The sequence below is a fragment of the Anopheles coustani genome, chromosome X (assembly GCF_943734705.1).
Source record: "Anopheles coustani chromosome X, idAnoCousDA_361_x.2, whole genome shotgun sequence".
NCBI classification, from domain to species: domain Eukaryota; kingdom Metazoa; phylum Arthropoda; class Insecta; order Diptera; family Culicidae; genus Anopheles; species Anopheles coustani.
The window spans coordinates 6444781-6464209 of NC_071290.1; the positions used below are offsets into that span (position 1 = coordinate 6444781).

At 46.3% G+C, this 19429-nt stretch overlaps 2 protein-coding genes across 5 annotated transcripts in view; one reads left to right on the top strand and one right to left on the bottom strand.

Moving 5' to 3' along the window:
- The window catches only part of LOC131269451 (rho GTPase-activating protein 190), a 43274-nt gene extending 35380 nt beyond the window's left edge, over window positions 1–7894 (top strand). For all 3 annotated transcript variants that reach the window (XM_058271813.1, XM_058271814.1, XM_058271815.1), the window contains 5 exons: window positions 516–1115; window positions 1195–1580; window positions 1909–2257; window positions 2330–2609; window positions 2732–7894. In XM_058271813.1, the coding sequence (XP_058127796.1) occupies window positions 516–1115; window positions 1195–1580; window positions 1909–2257; window positions 2330–2609; window positions 2732–2930 (1814 nt within the window). In that variant the 3' untranslated portion in view covers window positions 2931–7894. The remainder of the gene's footprint in view (window positions 1–515; window positions 1116–1194; window positions 1581–1908; window positions 2258–2329; window positions 2610–2731) is intronic.
- Window positions 7895–8319: 425 nt separating this feature from the next.
- Window positions 8320–17487, bottom strand: LOC131269805 (glutathione synthetase-like). 2 transcript variants are annotated; one of them, XM_058272333.1, is made up of 6 exons: window positions 17093–17487; window positions 16806–17018; window positions 13369–13496; window positions 10768–10810; window positions 9902–10698; window positions 8320–8565 (listed from the first exon to the last, which is right to left on the bottom strand). In XM_058272333.1, the coding sequence occupies exons 1-6, from the start codon at window positions 17243–17245 to the stop codon at window positions 8439–8441; spliced, it is 1461 nt and encodes a 486-aa protein (XP_058128316.1). In that variant the 5' UTR covers window positions 17246–17487; the 3' UTR covers window positions 8320–8438. The 2 variants fall into 2 exon arrangements, with proteins under 2 accessions (XP_058128316.1, XP_058128315.1); XM_058272332.1 differs by lacking the exon at window positions 13369–13496 and adding an exon at window positions 15938–16110.
- Between the last annotated feature and the right edge of the window lie 1942 nt (window positions 17488–19429).

Consider the following 19429-nt stretch of genomic DNA (forward strand, 5'->3'; position numbering starts at 1 on the left):
AAATTAAGTAACAAAATATAGTTAAATCATTTCAATCGAGTCGTAGATAACTTAACATTATAGAATTAGGGAAAACATTAACCGTATTTAAGTGGTAAACACCTGGTTTATTGAATATTTTGCAAATGAACATTAAATTTAGCTTATTACTTTGGTTAGCTAATTTAGCTATTTAATTTGGGGTTACTTTTGACTATTTGTATTATTCGTATTAATTTTCTATTTTGGATTGTAATTAGATTTAAATAGTGATCACTCTTTCGCTCTTTAAATAGTGATCACTCATCACGTTGTACAGGAAACATTTGAAAACATTTTACTTTACCTTAACGATTTAAATGGGTTAAACTTATTGTGTTAAAAAAAGATTCTTATGGTTCAGATAACATAATCTTTCAGCATGTATGAAACGCAGCATTGCATTGAGTGTTTTGCATCCATATGTGTATGTGAAGAACTCGCCCTTGTTTAAGATCATATTATAATTAGCATCATGCTTATTTTGCAACACCCAGGCTGGCTGGACGATGGGTTCCTCATCCAGAAGCAGGACAACAAGCAGAGTGAAGATCTGTGGAAGAACGTAAACGCGCACCACGCGTTCACCACCGGTCGCCGGCCGAATCAGTCGTCGTTCGCGAAGAAGATCCGCCCGAAGGGCCCGAGCCAGACGCTGAAGCAGCCGGGCAAGCTGAACCTGAAAAGTTTCGCCATCGTCAACGAGGCGATTGCGCGGATGAACATCGGTGGTGGAGGTGGCGGAGGGCCGGGTGGCGATGGTGGGGCGGCTACCGGCAACAACCACCCCGGCATGGGCATCCCGATGACGGAGAAGGAGAAGAAGAAGGCCAAGAAGTTGCTGCAGCAGCAGCAGCAGCTCGAGCACGCGCCGCTCGCCGCACCGGAGGACGACAGCGAGGAGTACGAGGACGAGGCCGGCTACGAGCAGATCAACGACGCGTTCAGCGACGCGGTCAACAATGTGGCGAGTCAATTATTTACCACCTTCTCCTCCGGCACCGGCGGCAGCGCTGGCCAGGGCGGCTCCGGACCAGGCGGTCACGAGATGGGCACCAACAAGAACAAGCTGCGCCAGCGAAGGGAGAAGGAGCAGAGTACGTAGTCGCGCGGGGCACTTTCCTCCGAACAGCTTTCACAAACATGATTTACTTTCCTTGTTTTCCTCCTACACAGTTTTCAACATCCAAGAGTACTCGGACTCGGAAAGCGACTCCAGCTCGCTGGAACGTAAGCGCTCGAACGATGGCTACTCGAAGATCAACCGCAAGGCGCAACCGCACAAACGACACCGCAAGAAACGCACCGCCATCCCGGTGCAGCCGCCGAAGATCCCACTCGGACCGTTCGGTTCGTCGGCGGGTGGTCCGGGTGGCGGCGCTGGCGTCGAGCTGCTGGGCGGTGGCAGTGGCAGTGCCCTCAGTTCGGCCCTCGGAATGCCCATGATGTACCAGAAGCTGAAGAACGAGCCGGGCAGCGGGATGGAGAAGCCGGAGCGACCCGCCGAGCAGGACGAGTCGAGCGTGGACGTTTCCTCGCCGCGCGACAACAACTCGCCGATCGTAAGCGTCCTCAATTTCGATGGCATTTATGCGTTTATTTAATCAATGCGAATCCAACATTGTATGATAATAGTTTAAGTCAGCATAATTGCCAATATGAAACTTAAGAACACTTTTGCAAGATTCAATGAAATATGATTCGTATCGTTGGAGGAATCATTATAATAATTTAATGATTGAACCCTCATTATTTATTATCTCGAGCATCTTGTTAAAAGTGTTGATCATAAAATTCTAACACATTGTGCAAAATCGAACAAAATAGGAGTGTTAGGGCACTATGAAACCCGTTTGTCTGAATCAATTAACAGTGTTTCTTTTCCAACAGTTCGGTGTGCTGCCTAAAGGTGGCGAGCGCGAGAAGCTCATCACGAAGCAGAAGAACTGGTTCGGCAAGGAGATCGACACGAGTAGCAAGAGCAGTAAGGAGTCGAAGGACGCGCGCAGCAGCTCGAAGAGCGGTGGCAAGAACTCGAAGAACAGTGCGGCCACCGGTGCGCAGGCCCAGCAGGCGGCCCTCGCCAGCCTGAAGCAGTCGGACAAGGTACCGCTGGTGCCGCTGTTCGTAGAGAAGTGCGTCAAGTTTATCGAGCAGGAGGGGCTCGACTCGGAGGGCATCTACCGCGTACCGGGCAACCGGACGCATGTGGACCTGCTCAACCAAAAGTTTGCCGAAGGTAATGCACTCGCACTCGGGTATGATCGAGCAGAATTTATTAAATTAGCCCAATCCCATCCATTCCTCGCAGACACGGACGTGGACATCGAGAAGCTGGACATACCGGTCAATGCGGTCGCGACTGCGCTGAAGGATTTCTTCGTCAAGCGCCTCAAGGGTCTGTTCAGCGCGGAGATGATGAGCGAGCTGGAAGAGATCGCTGGCTCGCGCCCCCTGCAGTCGATTACCAGCCTTAACATGGAGGTGAAGGCGGACCGCAGCTGCCGGCTGATATCGCTTCGGGCGCTGCTGAACAAGCTGCCGCCAAACAACTTTGCGATACTGAGCTACATCTTTCAGCACTTTGTTAGGTATGTTTGGGATGCCAACGACGGGGTCAAGTCAGTGGTGAAAATAATATGGTTCAGACACCAGAAAACTACGTGAGACATATTCTTCTACATATTCAATTTTGCACCTTCCTTCATTGCAGGGTGTCGGAAAACTCCAAACTGAACAGCATGGATAGTAAGAATCTCGCCATCTGCTGGTGGCCAACGCTCCTGCCGATCGAGTTCACCGATATGATGCGCTTCGAGACGATGCGCCCCTACCTGGAGGACATCGTGCAGACGATGATCGACCAATACCCGTTCCTGTTTCGCGGCGAGGAAGCGTTCGTGATGGTCTGATGCGAGTAAGGGCCGCGCGCGCGTCGTCGCCCGGATGCCGCTCGTTGCCGCCAAACGCCAACGCTGCTACTCCCCCATCGTCTTCTGCTGCTACTACCATCGCTCCCGCTGCTACCGCTTGCGTAGCCGAGCTGCAGCCATAATAATCTCGTCCCATAAGTGCAGCGCGCGAAACTCCTTCGCTGCGGAAGAGGCTTGCGCTGAGCAATGTAGATTGCGTGCACTTGAGGAGAAACTAGGTCGATCTGAAAACACAACGTACTCACACGCAAACACTTACCCAAACTCCCTAATTGCAACACGCCCAATCGTACAATATCTCCTACATATTCGTATATGTGCATGACAAATGTTAAATACACAGGTTATATTGATATATATTATATATTAGAGCAAAACAAAAAAAACAATGATTGTAACCTCCTGTGTCAATGTTAAGAAACGAAATCCCATATTGAAAATCCCTTTGTCAAACAAATACTGTAGGAAACGCAACGGAAACGAACGCAAAGGGAGGACGAAACACGGACGCAATAGCTCCGATTGATGAAGGAACGGTTCGTTTAGATCAGATGTTTAACGCGGCGTATGTGTGTGTGTGTGCACAACACACCACCTTCCCTTCCGGTATCGGTATCGACCCGATGCATTGATGATGCTAATTCGTGTGCCACCGAGAAGGAATCTTTCCGAGAAAGAGAAGAAACATAACCACACACGCGCACTGATGAACTAGCGGGAAAGAGGCACTGCGGAAACAAAGTTAAAAAGAAAGGGCGGTTAGCAAAAGCCACACTCTAAAAGAATCGAACAAAACTTTGCACTTTAGCTTTAAACTGTATTTTTTAAATATTTTTTTAAATTGTCAGTATTGTTAGCTCCCTCGAACAGAAAGCGGTTAGATTTAAAACAAAAAAAAAAAGGTAAATGAGTAAGATAAGCTAACAATTGCAAAAATAAATTAACAAAAGATCAAACCATAACGAGTTCGCGAGTTAGAGAAGGCTGCGGTAGGGTGGAGGAGGAGAACAGGATAATTATGAAATAGGAGAACAAACACACTCTAGTTAGGAATTCATAAATGCACCAACAGCTTGCTGCTGCTAGCACACGTGTAAGAGAGTAATAAGGTGATTCGCCAAAAACGTTAAAGCTAGGCAACACGTTCACCCTCCCCAAAGGAACAGTATATATGTGTGTGTATGTGTGTGTTCGTATATGTTCAGCATTTGTTGGTTGCTTTTTTAAATAAGCTACTAGCGTACGCTACTGCATGATATTTGGTTTTATTAGTTTTATTTTGCATTATTTAAACGCGAGCACGGTTGCTTCGCGTACCGATTGGCTCAATTTGTGAAACTGCAACCTATTCCGTGACATATGTGAGATTAATCGTAAACTAATTATTGCATTTAGTCGCCAAGGGAAGGATGCTTCCTTGCGTGCGGTCAGCGAAAGATTTGACGCGCTAAGTAGTAGATTTTCTAAAGAAACCAAGTGTAGAGGAAGAAGAATAACGAAGCAAAACCGCAAGACAAAAAAAACCGTCCGGCGGGGTGTGTGGCAGGTGTATATTGTTCGGCTTAGTTGTACATCGTTCGGGATGGGCGCGAATGTTTAGGGATTGGCAGCAGGAGTAAGAATCGGAAGTGTTGTAGCGCTTGAAAGATTTCATCATTGCACAGTATTCGCCCATAGTAAGGGAGTCTACTATCGGAACACGCTCGGAGGCACGCTTACACGTAAGAAACTAGGCAGGAATAGTCGAACCAGCTCGACAGGCGGAGGGAGGGAATCGAAGCTAAATAATATTAACCAAGTCAATCGGGATGCAGCGCCACGCATGTGCATTTACATTGCAGCGCGATGTGTTGCAATCCATGTTAGTTTCATTTTAACTCCGTGCAAATATACCGCGGTTGACCCAAGGGAAGTTAGAATAGCAAGCACGCGGGGAGGCAAGCTTGCTTATTTGCGTTCTCCCATAGAGGGCAGCAAACACGGAGAATGGCTCTGCTCCTCCTCCCTCTCGGACACACAGACACACAAAAGATTCCCTTTTCTCTGTCCCCGCTTTCTATGTCACTGTCTTTATCATCTACCGTTGATGTGTTGATATGAATGCAAGAGCAGAAGGTTAAAATTAAAGTATTAGAATTTAACAAAATAAAACTGAAATGAAAATGCACCGAAAGCGGGCACGAAGACGGGACACCTATCGCCCAGCAGTTACAAATTTCACTATACCATCGATTTACAAATGCCACAGACATTGTTTTTAACTCACACACAACAAACAGAAGGAAAAATGGGAAAACATAACTCCTGTAAACAGTTTGCCGAACATCATCCTACCGAAACGTAAACTTAAACGAAACCCAGTTGAAAAACAGAATCAGTATTTTTCTCGCGTTTGTGCGTGCAACCAAAAAACAAACCACAAGACGAACGTGAACGAAGAACAATTAATCTTCCCTAAAATCGTTACCCAACGTCGGAAGGCATGTTAGAGCAAGTATTTATTATGCTTTCATTCATAAAGGAAACAAAACTCTACGGACTCTTGAACAACCGTGCGTGTGGCACGCCAATTATAGATATATCTATACACAAAATTTATTTCATGCAGCATCGATCAGCATTAGAAGCGAGGAAACGAAAGGAAGAAATTTAGAGAGACGTGATATAAGACACAGAAACCGGATAGTAGGAAACGAAACAGAATGAGTCGAGACGGATTAGAGAAACAAACGAACCGACGCCATTATTTTCGGTTCTAGTCTGCCCTTGAAAAAAAAGGCCCGAAATCGGAAAAACAACGCTATCAATCCCCCCTTCCCCACCCTCCCACCCCCGCCCCTTCAACCCCCGGAAGGGCCAGAGTGTCATGTGTTAGGATAATATAAGATGCAAAACAGCAAAACTGTATTAGTATATGTGTGCAACGGTGGGGGATCGACATTGCCCGATCGCCAATGTTCGTCGTGTTGTATGTGTATTTAATGCTGCAGTATGGTTTATGTATCGTTTCAGTGCGTCTGCTTCATGTTGGGTGCACCGTTTCACACGAGGTGTACGAGGAGGAAAAACAGGAAAAGAAGTTGATGTTGAAAACTGCAAAAAAAAACAAAAATGTGAAAAAGAAAATGGTCGTAGAAAAGTGAAAAGACAAGTGAAAAACGAAAGCGTGCTCTGCACACCAGACCGTACATACCCATTCTATTGCAACTGAAAACCGACCTGTAAACAATTATGTGGTGATATAAACGTAAACTATAAATGGATATATTAGGTATAACATATGAATATATATATTTTTTGTTTTAGTTTGTAGAGTCTGTTGCGCTATTTGCTATGATGATGAACGCATCCAGTAGCCACTTCCCCCGGTCGGATTCGTCTAGCAGAGCAAACTGTAGCTGGGCAGATAGGTGAAAGAAACACGTAAAGGCAAAACGAGGTAGTTGAGGTAGCACGGGAAGCACATCCTGCACTCGAATGCTCGAATGATGCTGGCAAACTAGTCGGAGTGGGTGCAGCGTTTTTGCGGCGCGCATATTTGTTGGAACGTTTCGATTCTATCCCCTTTTTTTCGCTCGCTCAATTGCTTCTTAGTGTGGTGGTTGTAAGATTTGCTGCTCTGTTTGATCGTTTTGTCGCGCACTCCCTCACGGTGGATGGTTCTTAGTAAAGGTTCTCGAGTGGCGGCTCAACCGCTCTCCTCGTCCTGGCTGCAGGACGTATGTATGTATGGCAAACGAGAAGAAAATGTGAAATATAAGACAAGGGAAGAACGAAAAGCATGCGGAAGAGTAAAGCATTGCAATTAGGAAACGTTTAGCACCGTTCTACAATGCGGAAATGGAAGGATAAGAAACGAGCGAACACTTTTTTCCACGCTTGCTTTCCCCACTCTCCCCCTGGGGGATGCAAAACAAACCACTACTATGCTAAATTGGTGTATAGAACGGGTAAGGAGGAACACTACCGAAGGACACAGTCACAAAAGAAGCCACCCCCTAAACACACTGCACACGAAAAAAAACGAAACAAACAAAAACGAATACTCGGACATGTTATCACTTAATCACTAACTCTCTTCCTTTCACACACTCTCTCTCTCTCTTTCTCGATCTCACTTCGTCTATCTTCACCACACCAGTTTTCCACTTCTTTCCCCGTTGTGCTGTTGAATGTTTGAATGCCTTTTAACGTGTAAAGTATTGCTAGCGGTAAACGTCTGTTCATCCTATGCCGTATCGAACAAAAAAAAAAAAAGCACTATCCGCCGTAACTCTACTGCACACAACAACACACACAAAACCGAAACCTATCCATCCTGTACCCTATTGCCGGTCCAGTCCGCCGACGACCCTGGCCAGCAGCAGGGTCGGAAGAAAAACAAAACAAAAACTCACCGACCAAACGCGAAATGGTTCTATTTGCCTTTGCCGCCGCGAGTCCAAACGGAACATAAAGGAAAAACAAAAACTAAAAGAGTGTTGAAAGTCATTTAAAAAACAAAAAAAAAAAGCAAAACGCTACATACAACCATACACATACAACATAGACTAACAAATTCACGCCCAGAGTTGGGAAAATATTGGGGAAGAGAAAATGTTAAAGTGACAAATTTTGCTTTTTGTGCCATTACCATTCAATTTCTGAAGGAAGGAAAGGAAAACAAATTAAATTAAACTTGAATAGTTTAAAAAAAAAGGGGGGCGGGAAAGCAGACGAACGTCGTCGTCGTCGACATGTAGACACTACACCAACCTAAAACAGCGGGCAGCGCCAAACCGAAAGCGGAAGCGGAAGAAGAGTAAAAACGAAACAAAAAAAAACTAAGGAAAACGAATAGGAACTAGATGCAGCGTCAACATTAAAAAAAAAAAAAACAACGCGCGCAACACCGTGATCGACCGATTTGATAAGTTTAGGTAAGGTAAACCGGGATCCGGGCGGTAGATGCTAGTTATTTTAACGCTTTAAATAATTACCCTCCCCCCGCCCCCCATCACAGACAAAGGAAGAGTCACAACAGTGTACGAAAGGATTAACAAGCCGATTAAAAGGTTCAAAACATCAAGCGAAAAACGCCAGCATCAAACAAACAAACAAACATAACGACAGACAAGACAAGACAAACCATGAAAAAACAAAAACTTCACATAAGCGTGCAGCAGTCTCTGTGTCCAAAAAAATGTGTCGAAATGAAGATGTAATAAAAATAACAAAAAAATTAAACAATAAATTCGAACCGCGCCTTCTTCTTTAGCTTGCAATAGGAGCAACACTTGCTCGCAGATCACTCCACATCCGATCATCAGCTAACGTTCTGGTTCGTTTGATTCAAGCAAACAACAACAGCAACTTCGTTTTGGTTCTTTTTTGCCAAATGGCTTGTATAGCGCATGTGTATATTTGAATAAGTTTGTAACCGTGTTGACCCAACAGTAAAATGCAAGTAGATTCATCGGGCGCAGCTCGTCAGGAGCGTCACCGGAGCTAGTCGATCAGGTACGGGCTGTCGAGTGCTCCGAGCCCGGCGGCGACACCACCCTCGTTGGCCGTCGAAAGCTTGGTGCGAAGCATGTGGCCGACCTGCTTGTTGTACAGTATCTTGTCCTTGGTCCTGCGGAGTGAAAGGAAAAGCATATTACTGCCGCGATCGAGAGCGTTTTTCTAGCAGAAGAAGCGAGTGTCGGAGGTAGGAGGTAGTCTAATAAGTCTCTCGTATCAACAAGAGGATGCACCAGAACGTAGATGCTACCTATGATAGTATATTAGGTCTGCATCTAAGTTCTCGCTATTTGTAAACAAATATCGCTTGACGATTTTGATGTTATCTGAATCGTCATAATTTTAGCTTAGACGTATAGTAAACAAACTGTATCATCAGATTGGTGATTTAATTGTTGCATAATATAGTTATATTACATGGAAAAATGTCGAATTTCGAGCCGAATTATCACCATTTGCAGGAAGTGCTACTTTTCTTCTTCAATTCGCAGAAAACAGCTGCTCCGCGGGGGTCCGCGACAGCCGAGCGGTAGCGCCGGTTAGAAAATCGGCCCATGAGCGCCGGGGCTCACCACCTCGACGGCGTGGGTTCGAATCCCAACCGAGACCGGACCCTCCCCTGTACGAGAGGACTGACTATCCACGTACAACAGGGAAACAAGTCTTGTAAGCCCTTAACGGAGCAGGCATGACCAACAAGGTCGTTACGCCAAGAAGAAGAAGCTGCTGCAGCGTTTCGGGCACTTCAACAAGTTTACGGAGACGATACTCTTAGTAAAAACTACGTGCCTTGGTTGGTTTGGGCGCTTTAAAAATGGCGATTTCGATGTCAACGACCGTGAGCGCCAAGGAAGATCGCCAAACTTCAGCGACGATCAAATAGTGGTCGACGAGGATGCAAGCGAACTCCTACAACCCATCAAAACCGTCAGTGGAGAACGTTATCTGACACAACTGATGCGATTGAGTCGAATTTTAAAAGAAAAACGACCTCAATACGCGAAGAAGCTCGACAATGTCATTCTCCTACGCGAAAACGCTCGGCCTCAAGTAGCTGGAACAGTGAAAACTTTACTGGAAACACTGAAATGGGATGTTATACCTCACCCGCTGCATTCACCAGACCTTGCCCCATCAGATTTTCACCGGTTCCGGTCCATGGCACATGATCTGAGTGAACAAGAAGTCAGATCACGCGAGGAAACTAAAAAATGACTCGATACGTGGATAATGTCCAAAGAGTAACATTTTGTTTTGGGACGGCATTCAAGCGCTGCCCAAATGATGGACAAAAGGATGTTGCAAGCGATGGCCAATACTTGCAATGAGTAATCTTTTACCATTACTTTAAAAATGAAAAAACATTTTCATACAAAAACAGGGAGAACTTAATTGCAGACCTAACACATAAGTCAAATAAAGCTTGAGCTATTGACTCCAGTACGCACCCGATGACGGCTCCGAAGATGCCGAGCTCGGACACGAGCTGCACGAGGGGTGGCGGTGTTGGCCCACCCGGCCGGATCATGTAGCCGGTCGAGAGCGGTGGAAAGATGCGCTCCATGAGAATCCAGGCCGAGCGCTCGTCCGGCGTCATGGCGTCCAGGGCGGTCGGTATGTCGGCACCGTAGACGTTGTTGCCGCCTCCCTCGCGCTGCGGCTTCAGCACGAACCGCTCCGGGTTGGCCTTGGCTAGTGCGACCGCCTCCGCACCGCCCTCGTCCGGGTCGAGCGAGTACAGCCCGGTGAACACGTCGCGGATCGCGTCGATCTTGGCCTCGTCCGCGCCGACGAAGCGCCGCAGCACGTCCGGCCGGGCCAGCGCCTGCTGGACCTTCTTCGTGCCGGCCAGATGGTACTGGATCGACGGACACTTGATGGCGCGCGAACGCTCCACCAGCAGCCGGGCGGCCCACTCGTCCGCGCCGTGATAGTGGCCGGGTTCGTAGCCGGCGCGGAAGTACACCACGCTCACCTCCACCGCCGGCTCGCCCTCCTTGAGCGCCAGCAGCAGCTCCCGCTCGGTGCCGAGCCGACCCGCCCGCTGAATCTCCGTCAGCGTGCGCCGGACGACGGGCACGTGCGGGTACGTCGAGCGGATGTAGAACTCGTGGAACCGCTGGTCACAGATGTTGTAGGTCACGTCCTCCACCACGAACAGGATGGCCGCGTCCGGACGGTTCTGCAGCTTCCACGCCTCCACCATCGCGTCACACAGCCCCGACAGGGCCTTGTTTTCCGGCAGCTGGCGAAAACCAAAACAAACCAATCATTAGCTACCAACTCAACTCAGCCAAAGGGAGCGCATACTCACGTTGACGAGCTTATCCCGGTAGCCCAACTCCGTCAGGATATAGCTGGCGTATCCATTCCGAGCGATTCAGTCCAGCCAGCCAAACACCAGCAGCAGCGACGGCGAACACAAACAACCAAAAACAAGGATTAGTCACGGAAATGGTAGGCGACAAACAGTCGCGGCGGATGGGACGGTGGGGGGAAGGGGAGGGGGGAGGGGGGGGGTGTCTAGGACGCTGCATATTGTACAGGCGCAAGCAGGCGGCCTAACACCGCCCGGTTGGGCTATGCAGAGATAGACAGAGAGAGAGAGAGAGACAGAGAGTGAAACATGGGACTATAAACAGGAACACTGGCAGCAAGTCCCTGGTGCCGGGGAGTCCGGTGGGCTTTGTAAATAAACTAAAAAAAAAAAACATAACTCGGGTACTAGGAGCGGAAGGGGTTGAGAGATGGGGTTGGGGGTGAAGGGATGCTATTGGAACGAATATTTTAACTTTTAGTACAACTACTGTGCATGCACTACCAGGACAAACTACTATCTAGCATAACGAATCAGGTGTAACTGTCAATGTGCGAGTTTGTGTACGAGAGTGAGTGTTTGAATTTAGTTCCTTTGTAGTTGTCGAAAATCGTTGTTCCTATTGCTACCGTATGGAAAATGAAAAATGCCGAAAATGTAAAGTGCAATGAAGCTGGGAAAGTTGTCAGGAAAAAGACAGTCAAAGAAAAACAGAGAGAAAACGAAAGAGAGATAGAGTGAGAGAGAAAGGAAGAAAATGAAAATGAGAGACAGGACGGCGAAGGAAGAAAGTATAAAATAAAGTAAGAGATGGAACTTGCTTAAATCTTCCATTTGACGAGCAACAAGAATAAAGGCTTATTAATCGTAAGGCAAAGCCGGTAGTTGTTAATTTAGTCAGAGAGGCTAAACGAGTTGCGAACAGGAAGAGCGCCACTTCGGGTTACAGCTGCTCTGGTATCGTCTGCTCTTGATTTCGCCTTCTGGGATAACCAACTGGATGTTACCATTTTCGATTTACTATTCACATTGTTTTACTAAATAGAGTTAATTGATATAGTTGGAAGTGGTTGTTATCACTTTTTCTAAAGAGTTTGTTTGCTACTGATTGATTGGTAATACGTTTTGTATTTCTTCCCCGAATTAGTCCAGCTTGTGCATTTTATATAATCGTACATGGGCTGGTAGTATTTTTTACACTATTGTTTTGTGAGCTACCGCGACTAACAATTGAACGTTAGCTAACCTAAACCCAAACCGCGATTGGGAGACCCCCAAACCAATGTTGTTGAGACGCAGCACAAAACGGACCAATGAAATTAGATGAACGTACACCAGGGTCAACCCATTTGCCAAGGGAAGTAAGGGACACAGGTAGACCTTCCTTCTAGGTGCCCATATTGTACACGAAAGACGGTACACTACAAGGAGATTAGAAACAACAACAGACAACAGATACCAGATTTGTAAGGAACAAAGAAGACGTGCAAAAACGAGCAGAAGAAAACCGGACTTGTGAACACGACAGCGAAAACATTGTACCGCTAAATGGGTGGAAGGACAAACATACCAAAGTAAACTGTAACGTGAAAAACGAACATGCGGAATGGAGAGGCGTGCAACCAGAAGGTAGGTAAGTGGACATGCCCATCAAAGACAGCGACAAAAAATAAATGTGTAAAATGGGGCGTGAGTAACACAGCCAACGTAAGTCAGACACGCACAGAAAACCCACAAACAAACGGAGCAAACCGAAATGGAGGGGATTAAGGAAAGGATAATTTGGCCTTTTTTCTTGTAAAGTCCACAAACGACTGTCCGATACCAGTAGCGACAGCAATAACACACGAAAAGGAATCATTTCAAGCTTGCATCTGAGAATATTGTGGAAAGTGTTAGAAAACGGCAAAGAATTTAAAAGAACGCACAATAAAAGCTGTTAGGTCAACATGGTGCGCATGTTTGGTGGGTGGTTTGTGTTTAGTTAAATGTAAATGTCGTGTCGATGTGTTTGTTTGCATGTGCATGAGTGTAAGCTGAAGTGCAACAGCGATGGCGAAAAATAGTCAACTTTAGTTAATAGCGCCTTGCTACGCCTTTTTTTCAATGGCGAACCTATCTATGAATATAGCAATACAAAACCGTAAGTTTCCATTCCTATAACGACAATTAATCACTGAAACGTTTTGAATAAAACTGAAGAAACGGAAAAGGAAACTCTAACATACTCTAACAACGGTGTGCAAATATTCCTAAGCTGCTGTAAAAGTCTTTGTTTAACCTTAAGGCGCTACGAACTGAAATTTACCACAAAGTTTTAGTGAAAAGAAAGGAAATTTTACCGGAAGCCAGAAGCAAACATCGACTGAGCGTGTGGTGGTGGGACGGGTGGGGGGGGGGGGGCTTAGAAAACAAAATGGAGCGTGGAGCGTGAGAGAAAAAGTTATGGAAGACCATAAAGGATGGTCCCCGGGACGACAATGTTTGCCAGAAAAGGCGACAAAGAGGTGAATGGAAGGAAAAAGAGAGAGAGAGCGAGAGAAAAAGATCGCATGGTGCGGAGTAGGGAAGGGGCGGGGTAGGAAGTAGAAAATGTACCTATGCATTGGCGTCATGTTGGTCGAGATGCCGCCGAAGCTGGAGGCGATCGTATTTATCTCCACCTGCTTGATGGCATCCGAAAAGTTGGGCAAATAGTCTGACCGGAGCAGTGCGAGCGTTACGGTCTGGAAGAAGGGGAACAATCAGATCAGTAGCGAAACGGACGTGTTGTAGTTGTTCGTGTGGTGTCTTGAATGTTTTGATAGCGACGTTACACTACCGCTTGCCGGCCTGCCATCGCTTCCCGCATCGAAACAATCCTGATCGCTGACCACTTAGCTTTGCTGCCCTGTAGTAGTCGTGGGTCTGTTGAAGTGTCCAATGTGTCAAATGTGTCAAATTGTCTGCCGAACCTTGCGTGAAGTAGATGTCCTTATGCCCTGCCCTTTCTTAAGTTTTTAACATTGACCACAGCACGGTGCGTGTTTGTATATATGTGTGTGTGTTTGTATATGTATGAGATCGGAATTTCGGCACGGATCTCTCAAGCAAATAGCGTGCGCGAGTGGCGTATCTCTTGCTGAAGCTAAACAGGTTCTATCAGGACGAAGAACATAAACAAAACGAAAGTATCAAGTTGCACTTGGCAGCGAAGGATAATGCACGTACATCCATACACAAGCACACACAAACACACATACAAGCACGCAATAGGGAGGAGAGAATACTAAAGCAGGCCAGAAGGACCCATCTAGTGTTGGCCACATACATATATCGTTTCACTTAAGTGGGATAACATTTGAGAACACACTTTTTACGGCTTGGTTTGGAACACAATCTTTCCAAAAGCCCTTCCCCCAAAGATGTGGCAGTAGATCAATACGGTCTATAATTCCGGGTATGCTTGTCAAATAATGTGGGATAAGTTAAAAGTAAAAGGTTGTCAACAATTCGGAGTTCTCTGGCTCCTATTGAGCAATAAGCTCTTGAGCGACTTTGAATACACTTCGTTTGCAATGTCACGAAACTTGGTGCTCCGAGACGACCAGTGGACGGATCAACAAAAGGGAGGAGGAAACCAAATCGAAAGCAAAACAAATAAAAATCTGTGTGTTTTGGTGGAAAAGCGAACGATCAAGTGGAGCGGACAACGCTGACATGCTGGGAATGGGAAGAGATAAACGGAACTAGCGATAACGGAAGTGAACTGGCAAGGCTAACACGGCCCTACTCTTCACTCAACTGTACAGCGCTGCCTCAACGGCAACAGGAAGCGCTCAACACGTAGCATGCCGGGGACGACTAAGGCAAACGCCATGCTATATAACTACGGGAAAATATAAAACAGAAGACATTCTATTAGCAATGCGTATTAATTATCTACCAGCAGTTGGGGGGGACTGAACACCGACTACCAAACCAGGATGAGTGGCTACATCGAGCTGAAGGTATCAAAACTAGCCTTAGTAGTTAATGTAGAAAAATACCGTGTACCTACAACAACTACTGGTTACATCGATTAGTATGTAAATCGATCTTAATATAGCGTAATACTAGATACATATTTATAATCTCCACAATAAACTTCGTGGGCACGCCAAGGGTCTCAACATCATCATCATCTCCGTCATTTTCAGTAGCGATTGGATTCGGATTCACGAAATGGGTGAACGTATGTGTTTATATGCCTCAAGAAGTTCTTCCAACTATCAATTGGTTTTCATTGCGTGTGCAGCTTGGAAGCGCTTATCTGGCGTGTGCTAAAAGCGTTTGTGGGGGGTTATGGTGTAAGACCCGTAACCAATTAAGGAGTGAGGTGGAGGCGAAATCGGGTGTTTGGCAGCGTGAACACACAACTGGAGCACAGGACACAAACGGTATTGTGAAATGAAAATGAGTTATACATAGATGGAAGTATTGCAGCGCACGTCACGATAAAACACCCAAACCGAAGCGGGCAACGGGGGGTGGTGGTTCAACCGGGATGACAAACTGACAACTGTAACTGGAACTCTGCACGTAGGAAGGTTAGCTTCCGGGAGGCAATGTTTAGAAACGTCTCACAAACGCCACCGCCACAGACGGAGCGTTCATTTGTTTTGTGTCAGTCACCATGCTTCAGGACCTCACGGTATTCGTGCAGCCGTATTCACACACGTGTAAGCTTTTCGGGGGAAAACGGCAAATCATTGTTTCACAAACGAAGGGGGAACAACAGGAGCTTCCTGCGGGTTCACGACGAAAACGATTATTTAAGTGCATTGGGGGGAGAAGGTTAAAGTGTAAGTAGAAGAAACATTGTAAGTAGTAGTAACAGGTACTGTGACAGTCAGAGATAGTAATTGTCTAGCTAGAAAACAACTCTACGTGGGAACGACTAACTTCTACTGACTACTACTACGGATGGCAAAGATAAAGTGTAATGAGATCAGAAAAGACGAAAAGGTAAGTAAACACTACTGTCTACTGATAGTAAAGAAACGGTGAAATGTGATCAGCAAAGATAAGGAGATAAATAAAGTAACTTAAACAAGGATGTTGTGCGATCAAAGAGATGCGATAGGAGAGTGAGCAAGTAAGAAGAAATAGGAATGAGACAAAAATGATAAAGTGTAGAGCTAAAAACCTTTGCAGATATTTGCTTGAGGGTCCGAGGTGACCGAAACCGGACGCGATCGTGTTGATTTCCACCTGCTTCCAGCAGCAGTAGGCGTTCAGCGGATTCACTCGCTCGCTGCATATGTTGTCGCACCGCGTCTCCAGCATCAAGTCCGATCGCAGCAGCCCCAAACTGACGGGCTGAGACCCCCGTGCCAAGGGGGGTTGTGAGGGAGGGAGGGAGGAAGAAAAGCCACGCATTTTCCCGCGCAACGTGCACGTGTGTGTTCGCCGAGGCCGAATGGAGGCGCCCCGTGTTCCGTCCGTCAGGGTTCGAGATTTTCGTTTCAGTGTGCACAAATGTATAGGTAATGTATTCGTGTGTGTTTGTGTGTGTGAGTGTTTCCAATGTGTTTCAGTGTACAGTGTATTCGAGATTCAAACATTTCGATTCCCAGGCAAGGTTGTAGGAGGAAATAAATGTATAGTAGATCGGAAAATTAGACTCAGCGTACAACAAATGTTTTGTCAGCGTGTTTTGCCAAACAAATCCAATAGGCCGCGATGGGAAACTGGTCTGGGTACAATCTGGACAGCAGTGGTTCTAAAACTTATTGTTGTCCGATCTCTAGTCATCGTGGTGTGACTCAGCAATTTCGAAAAACAAATTGTCAATCTTAGGTCTACGAAAGACAGTTGATAAGGTGGTGAGAGAAAGCCCTACGGGAACCCTGATCTATGCGGTCGTTTTTGCCTACTCTTAAGCAAGACCTACTGGAAGCCTCGTTGGTTGCTATTGACTACCCTCGAGTGGACGGAGATATGGACATTTTGGGTGCTCCCTCGCGGTAGCTGAATACGAACTTAAAATAAACCGTGCTCCATAACAGCCTTACCTGGGTAATGCCCTCGTCCAGCACCGTCCGGTAGATCTCGATGAGGGAACGCGTAAAATCATCCACCTTCACCGTCGACTTGAGAGTGTCGAAGAGAAACGCACTGTCGTGGGCGACGGTGTGAATCAGTTCGTTTAGCACCGGCTGCAGATTGACCGCCTTCTGGAACTCCACCCTCGGGAACGACGAAGGTGTCAGGATGAAGGGGGCAAACTGTTGACGGAAATAAGATTATGTAACTCTCCGCTACGCCAACGGCACCGTGCATGACCGTGTACGCCACTTACCTGGAGTGCGTCCGGATTGAAATCTTGCTTGGAACGCATCGCCGCACCGTGCATGATGGCCCAATCCTTCGCCTTCTCCACCACCTCCACCAGCTGGTCCTCCTCCAGCGGAAATGGTATGCAGGACTTGAGCGTCGACGTTGGAGTGCTCATCTTGCCGGTTGTCTCGTATTGCTGATTTGATAATTGATTGCTTTCTACGCACTGCACCTCACTAGAACCTTCTAGGTCACGGCGCCCCCGGTTGCTGCGATGATTGCTGCGTGCACACGGTCGACGAGCAAACTACGAAGCCAACAGCACCTAACTCGTTCGTTTTAAAGCGACACACTCCGTGCTGATAAGATAAACTGTTCCGTCATCTAGCACGCGTACGTTGCACAAGAATGGTACGTTGTAACTGTTTGGCTTGTGCCGGGAACAATAACAGTACACCGCATCGCGAACAGCTGTCAAACAGGAAGCGGAATGTAAAGAAACATAAAACAAACTTCAAAGCCTCCTAGGGTGGATGCCGTTTTTATGGGTGGGATCATCCAATCCGTTGAGGATGGCTTCAGCGTGGTAATATCAGAACGGAATATTAAATTTGAAAAGACCCGAATCGATTCGGCTAGATGATTTAAGCGAAACTGGTACACTGCTTATGGAAAATGATTTCAAATTGCATTACCTGGAAGGAAAAGATAAATTTGGACGACATCTTATGAGAGTCGTTGAAAACAAGTCTAATTTCTACTCAAAACAATCTATTCAACATACATCCTTAAAGAAGATATAAAGATTTCCTTCGTCTTTTGAATGGCTGTACCAACTTTCCTTTTCACTAAAAAAATAACCCTTGAAACGAGACGTGTTGATGTACACTTACATACTCCAAAATTAATCCATACTACCCATAATTAATTGCTTATATTTCTGTAGTTCTCTAAATTGTAGTCCTGCCCAAAACGACAGAAGAAAAACATTGAACAAAGTGGATTATTCTATCTGTTTGTACGAATTTACAGTAAATTTGCCATTGGACAAATGTCCTGAAATGCATCTGTGCCTGCTAATCATGTAGCAGAAAGATCACACATAAATTACACCGCCAGGAAACTAATGTGGCTTGAAGCACTAGTGGAATTTGTAATATCACTTGCACAGTCGGACTATTTTTTGCCCGTTGCATTGACCGAGTTACACAGGGTGACAAAGAGTAGAAAATTTAGAATTCTGCTAAAATTATCGTAGAAACAGATTATTAGAATACATTTGTTTAGCTGGAAAAAGTTTATCCTTTCTTCTTATGATGCATTCGCAACAAATACTGACCGCTTTTCAAAGTGACATTTCTAAAAGCAGAACCGCCATATTGCTTTTCCGGAGTCGGGTTTATAGCGCTGGGTTGGTGCGTCAGAGAGTGACAGAAACGGCCTTGGGCCGTAGGAAATCGAGAGTGATGGAGAGCGAAAGAGAGCGAACCAACCAATGCATCAACAGTGTTTTTCAACGCGCTTTCCGTTAGTAAATTTGAAGCATTTACGTTCGTATAGTTTTATCATAATCAGCCCAGAAATTAAAGAAACTCATTGTGCCATTGGTTTTCAACTATTGTGTTATTGCCGTTGTGGTTAGCTTGCAATTTGGAAGCCAAACAGATACAAACTGTCACATACGTTATGTGGTATCAAAAGCATACAAATTATGGAGAGTGGAGGCCAGGGCTCCGAATGTGGCACCATTTTGCAGTATCTAATCTCCGATCCAGTACAAAGCGGATGGTTTGGAGTTAAGGGCATTTCAAGTTTGAAGATTCTGGAACCATTGCGTACACTATAAGCAACTTTTTCGTATCAAGAAACTGTGCACATTCAAAACACCAACACCAGAGACGGGCCTGCTGGTGCTGCTACCTCCTTTCTCTTCGGTACACATAACGGACAAAGCAGGGTGAGAGCGAGAAGGAGAGGAGTGAGCGATGGGGTCGTGCGAGCGGGAGACAAACAGACTGATTGGCAGTACCGCCAGTGCACGCACACTCTCGCAGCGGGCCAGTTCGGGCATGCGAGCTCGAGCGCGGTCATCATGCATCTCTGCTACAGCAGCAGCTGAGCGAAAAACAGACGTGGTTCGGCAGCGTACACTGCTACAAAGCACCATAGCAGTCAACATCTATCAAGTGGTGGCACAGAACAGCGCACAGTAGAGGTATAGCGGACAGTAAGCGCAGCAGTAAAGTCAGCGATAAAGAGCAGAGGGCCCTTACGGCGCACACCGTGACCGTGGCAGAAGCAAGCAGCACTTCCGTTGGCAAAGGTGTTTTCCAATACCAGCAGGTTGCCATTTTTGTTT

Bases quoted from the DNA above. Each gene is read 5' to 3' on its own strand.
- LOC131269805 (XM_058272332.1), bottom strand. From the start codon at position 17,245: ATGAGCACTCCAACGTCGACGCTCAAGTCCTGCATACCATTTCCGCTG. The intron at 16,111-16,805 runs GTAAGGCTGTTA...CGGGGGTCTCAG, and splicing joins TGGACGAGGGCATTACCCAG to CCCGTCAGTTTGGGGCTGCT. The intron at 10,699-10,767 runs GTGAGTATGCGC...GGTTTTCGCCAG, and splicing joins ACCGGGATAAGCTCGTCAAC to CTGCCGGAAAACAAGGCCCT.